Below are 6,016 nucleotides of genomic sequence, written 5' to 3' on the forward strand. Positions count from 1 at the left end.
TAAGAACAATGAGAGAGAAAGTCAAACTCTCAATTCTGGTCAAACTCTCATTTATGTACGTAAATCTTACAATGAGCTCTCCTACTTCTAATTACAAAGACTATCACTATTTATATGGTCAAACTAACAAAGACAAGTCAAAGTCAAACTTCTATAAGAAAGTCAAACACGCTGACTTTTACAATTATAGACTATTTTTAACTTTCAAGACGAATACAATTAATACTGATTTTTCAGTCCTAACACTACTATTTTCAGATCTTTGTGTTCAACTTTTTGACGGAGTTGCTTCCACGGGTATTGGAAGTTAGAGGGCGACCTTTTTTGTTCCTAATCCTACATGCCTTGCTCCCCAAACACAAGAGCAACAAAGTTCAAAAACATTGTCTACACATGTCGCTCCTCAAATACAAGAAACACAAGAGCAACAAAGTTTAGCAACATTGCCTTCGGTACAAGAGTCTTCTTCGCGTTCTCAATCTCAAAGAAGAAAACAAAAATGTGTTCAACCAATAAGTTTAGTAAATGACGAGGAAGTGTCTAAGGTTGTCACTTATGCGCAGAATTCTTTGGACAAACAACCCATGGAATCTGAGGTGGGTGCTTGCATTGAAAAACTAGAGAAATTTCGGTGTGGAAGCCCGTTGTATGTGGTAGCACTTCATCTTTTTAGTCTAGGCACTGACCATAAGAAGATTTGGTTGTGTTTGAAGGAGGATAAGGGTGAGGGTTGGGTTAAGTTCACGGGACGTCAACATGGGCTTATATAAGTATTGCAACATTTGTTTAGACATTTGAAGAAGATATTTTATGCGCTCTTTTGAAACCTTAGATGGTTTATATGCGTATTAAACTTTTTGATGGACTCTTTTGAAACCTTAGATAGTTTGTATGAACATTAGATGTTTTTATGCGCTCTTATGAAACCTTAGATGGTTTATATGCGCATTAGATGCTTATCGTTGTTTGAACTTTGGAAGATGTTTGTTGGCTTTTATATAACTTTTATCGATGAATGTTATGATCAATGTTATCTTTAAAGATGATGCTGTTTTTTTCATTTCAATTTTGGAAAATGTTTTTATCCTTGTATGGACTCTTGACGGTCAATGTTATATGTATTTTATATTGCAAGGTTATGGACAGAAACAACTTAATTCTGATTGTGGTGGTTGTTTATTTGTATTTGAAAAAAAAATCTTCGTCAAGAATAGAAAGGATAAGAGACAACACTTCATCATTGAGCGGACATACGTATACACAATAATTTTTAAATAGATCAAATACACAATGTCATAAATTGATGCTTTTGTCACATGATGCATATATATTATTATGCAATTATTTAAAGAAAAAAATTGGGTGCACTCAAAGTAGGTATATGAGTGTCGAAGAGAAGATGGCCATATTTTTGACAATAATTGGTCACAATGAACGCTTTAGAATGGTTAAACGGAGATTCAACACTCTACGCAAATCAATAATAAATATTTTCATGAAGTACTAAGATGAATGATGGAATTCGCGAGAGAAGTCGTAGGGCCAACATCTTTTGATGGAACCCCAAATATGTCGGAGCGATTTACACGACTCAAAGAAACATTTCCGGTATGATTTGTTATATTGAATATTCTTAACATATATAAATACTTTATAATGTTTTCTATTTCATATAAAGGGGCTATAAGTGCGCTAGATGAAACCTTGGTACATGCAAATGTGTCCGTTAGTCAACACGTTAGGTATAGAGGAAGAGGAAGAGGAAGAAGTGAATGCTATCAAAATGTTTTAGCTTTTTGTGATTTTATTGTGATATTCACATTTGTTTGGGATGGATGAGAAGACATTGTACATGATTCTTGAGTTCTAACAGAAGTTGCATTAAACCCAACTTCAGGATTTTTGTTTCCTCCATCAAGTATGTTTTATTTTTTTTTTGCCTTAACATTTGAATCTCGTTATGTTTTATAGTTTTAAATTGTATTTTGTAGTTGCATGTGAATATTATCTTTGTGGTGCTGCATATATCAATACTCATGGATTTATGACCCAATATAGCAATACAAGATATTGGTTAGCAGATTTTTAACGCCGACGTGCCTTAAGTATAAAAGGACGGTTCAATCATGATCATGCACAACTTAGAAATGTCATCGAGCATACATACATGATCTTGAAAGCAAGATTTCCAATTTTAAGACAAATAGCTCCTTACCCTTTCCCAATACAAAAAAATGTTAGTGATTGCTTGTTTCGCAATTCCTAATTTTATAAGGAGATACAATATTCAAGATCGACTGTTTATGGAGTATGATGAAAATATGTTTACCATTGAAGAACAAGACGAAGGAATCGAGGAAGATGTTGAAGAAACATAATGGGGTCCCCAAGGCAGTGATATATGACTAATTTCCATGATCAGATTGCAAATCAATTAAAGTTGAATGCTTGAAATTAATATCTGTAAGCAAACTATTCGTATGCAAACAATTATGTAATATGTTAATATATTAAGTATCAAATATTTTTGTAAGCAAAAAAGAATTTAAAATTATATTTAAAAAGTTTGATGAATAACATTTTATGTTAGTACTTAATACAATACATATGGTAAACAATAATTTTCAATCAACACTTACTCTAGAAAGAGGGATATAATGGTATTTTTTACTCAATTAACACTTAATACAAAATATTTGGTAAATAAGAAAATCTAACGTGCACTTACTCCAGTCAGACCGCTTACCAAATCAACGCTTAACCAAAAAATTTGGTAAACGACCCTTAGTAATCTTTAATCTATACTGTTGTGCTAGAAATCGATAATTTTTAGAGGGGTTTGCAGAAACTTATCGAAATATCATCTACATTTTTTTGACGGAAAAATAGCCAAAAATACGATCTAAGATGGAATAACGAGATAAATAATTTTTTTTATATTATAGTGACCACCACTTATTTTACACTATAAGGTTGAGGGAGTCAAAGTGTGATTTCATAAACATAGAAATGAAAGAAAAGCTATGGTAGAGATGGGCAAAAGGAGGAGCCTTTAGGTCGAGACTATACTCGACCGCAGTCTAAACCAGATCTTTTACGACCGGTCTAAGCTATGGTACCACTTTCCGATCCAAAATGCCAGGAATCTGAGTCGAAAAATGTTGTGAATGCAGTTTCAAGACCCTAAGTTCTTCAACCCAAATCGTGTAGCTCGAGTTTTTGGCCAAAACATCGATAGAAACCTCCTTCCTGTCCACCAAACCCCTCGCATACTGCTCGAATTTCTCGATGCTGGCCCACAACGCCACCACATGCCTTGGGTCACTTTCACTGCTAACCTTCTCCACCCACTCTCGAGCCTCCTCCAATTTTGCCCAGAAACAAGAGTCTTGTGTCAGACTCGCAAACTTACTCCGCCTATTATTACTGCCACTGCCACTGATACTGACACTATTATTATCATTATCGTTTTCCCTGAAAGCTTCTCGTTCTCTCCACCACTTGTCAAAGATCTTGTACCGTCTTGGTCGCCCTTGTTTCATGTAATGTCCCTTCTTCCGGTGCTCACCGCTCCGGTAGTACTCGGCGATGTCGAGTGGCTCGACGAGGAGTTTGTAGAATTGGGATGCGTTCACCCACTTGGCTCGCTTGTGGAAGTCGTGTGGAAGTTGATTCTTTTCCAACATGTCTATTACGCTATTCCAGAATTCACCGAGCTTGATTCGGTTCATGAACACTTTGAAATCGCGTTTAGATGCGCCTCTTAACTTGAACGAGTCGTAGTAGCCGAGTTGGTCGTCGGATTGGTCACAAGATTCTTTGTACCACTCGATTTGGGCTCGGAATGGTGTGATCTTTGACAAACCAATAGCTAGGTTGGCGCTATTGAGGTTGGGCGTGCGCCCAATTCGCCTAGCCATCTTTAGACAATCTTTCGCCATCTGATCCTATAAACAACATCATGATCATTTTAACCCATGTTTAACAGCCTAGTTTTTACAGACATGACCAGTTTAGTTTAGCAGCTAATAATTAGCTTATCAACAAGTTTGTCAAAAACGGCCAAGGAGGTTTTGCATCTTACATGGCCAGATGATATCGATTGTGATGCGAGTGTAACACCGGCTTCATACGTGTTGGATTCACATATCTCTTCTTCAGTTCGGTTCAAGAACTGTAAGCTAATCTTTCCGACATAACTCTCATACTCGAGATGATCATCGATGCAAGAACTTGGAGATCCCGAAGCAAAAGTCAAATAAAGCATTCGAACTATAGCCGTCGCGTCATCAACGCACACTGCTCCATCACTCGAGCAAAACATGAAGTTCCCAAATGGTACAAACGATAAATTCGTTCCAGGTGATCTCGCGGTCGCTTCAACATAACCAAGAACGAAATGGAATAACTCCGATTTCTCGTGATCGCCGAGTTGATTACCGGGATCCTGGAAGAAGAAGGGCGAATTCATGGTTAAGTGCCAAGATTTCAGGAGGTTGTGGAGGTGGGTGGTTATGGGGGCCAAGGGAGCAAACAACAACCGTGGAAGGATGTCGAATTTGGAGACCAGATGGCAGAAGTTTCCACCCCATCGTTGCCGTTGGATGGCTCGAGAAAGCGGTTCATTTCCGATCATCGGTGACCCAAAGGTGAAGCAAATAACGGTGGGAGGAGATGAGATCGATTGGAGATAGGAGAGGAGCCAAAGTGATGAGAGGGCGGCTATGGCACCCCCAATGGAGTGACCGGTGAAGACCACGGGTTTTTGTTTCTTCTTGATTTCAAACATCTACAAGAGTGAGATTGGATTTAATTAAAACAAGCGATTAATCTAGTTACCCAGAAGATATTGATCGAAAAACGGAAAAGAAACCTGGTTTTGGAAAACAGGGGTATGGAATATGGTCCAAAACAGGTGAAGTAATCCAGCATCTACCATCACTGTATCCTCCAACGCCGGAAACATTCCTGCGTCAACCGGAAATACACCGGCTAAAGGCACCAAATTCCCGCAAAACGGATCCAATCCATCAACCGATTGGACGCCGGAAAACGCGACGTAAGTAACACCTCCAACTTCATCAGTCAAGAAGCTCTGAGGTGCCATGACGTTTGATCGTCCACAGAGATTCCATGACTCCGGCAACAGTGGCGTTGACCCCAAAAACCTCGCCAGCATCTCACTCGTCTCGAACCTGTCAAATTAGTGTGAAATAAATAAATAGCCACAAGGAGCTGCACGAAATTTCCATTCAACGATCATATCCATGTTTGAATTTTCAAAACTAAGAATTGGGGAGACTTACGATGAAGCTTCTGCTTCCATTTTCGAGAAGATATTTGATTTGTTTTTTATATCCCTGTCTTCAAATGGAAATGGAAATTGAAATTGAAAACCCAAATCGTAATAGAAATCAGAGGAGGAATTGGGCAATTGAGCTTGAAATCATTGTCTTTGGGAAGAGGAAAGAGAAAGAATACAAGTGAAATTCTAACGGTGGACGGCTTCGGGAAAGTTGGGTCGTCGATGGGGTCAACTCATAAACAGTCCATTTGTTTTTGATGTTGAACTACAATAATTACCTCTAAAATAATTCATATAAAACTAATTTTAGACGTTACATCTTTATGATTAATTTTCTAATATATTTTATCTCTTATTATTCATTTTTTATTTTACACTTTTATTATATATACACATAATTCTATATTAATTAAAATACATAAAATAATACGTTTCTCTTTATATGAATCACATCATTATAATTGTCTTGTTAATACGTTTAAAATGAGCACAACATTGAATATTTTTGAATTTGATCGTATATTATTAAATATCATAAATGCATACAAATTATTTTTAAAACTTACATTTTCTACCTTTATGGTTATTTATTTAATATATTTTTAATTTTCTTTTAACACACATAATTTGTAATTATAAGAATATAAAATGTAAGTATTGAAAATAATTCGTAAGCTTTATATTATTTAATATAAGATTAAATCCAAAATT

At 36.6% G+C, this 6,016-nt stretch overlaps 1 protein-coding gene across 2 annotated transcripts; it reads right to left on the reverse strand.

The window, feature by feature from the left end:
* Nucleotides 1–2,910: 2,910 nt before the first annotated feature.
* On the reverse strand, nucleotides 2,911–5,488 carry LOC112503047 (lipase-like PAD4). 2 transcript variants are annotated; one of them, XM_025107117.1, is made up of 4 exons: nucleotides 5,307–5,488; nucleotides 4,874–5,195; nucleotides 4,085–4,789; nucleotides 2,911–3,941 (listed from the first exon to the last, which is right to left on the reverse strand). In XM_025107117.1, the coding sequence occupies exons 1-4, from the start codon at nucleotides 5,324–5,326 to the stop codon at nucleotides 3,111–3,113; spliced, it is 1,878 nt and encodes a 625-aa protein (XP_024962885.1). In that variant the 5' UTR covers nucleotides 5,327–5,488; the 3' UTR covers nucleotides 2,911–3,110. The 2 variants fall into 2 exon arrangements, with proteins under 2 accessions (XP_024962885.1, XP_024962884.1); XM_025107116.1 differs by having other exon boundaries at nucleotides 2,911–3,947.
* Nucleotides 5,489–6,016: the final 528 nt, after the last annotated feature.

This window comes from Cynara cardunculus, unplaced genomic scaffold (assembly GCF_001531365.2).
Source record: "Cynara cardunculus var. scolymus isolate 2C unplaced genomic scaffold, CcrdV1 Un_Scaffold_2456, whole genome shotgun sequence".
NCBI lineage: Eukaryota > Viridiplantae > Streptophyta > Magnoliopsida > Asterales > Asteraceae > Cynara > Cynara cardunculus.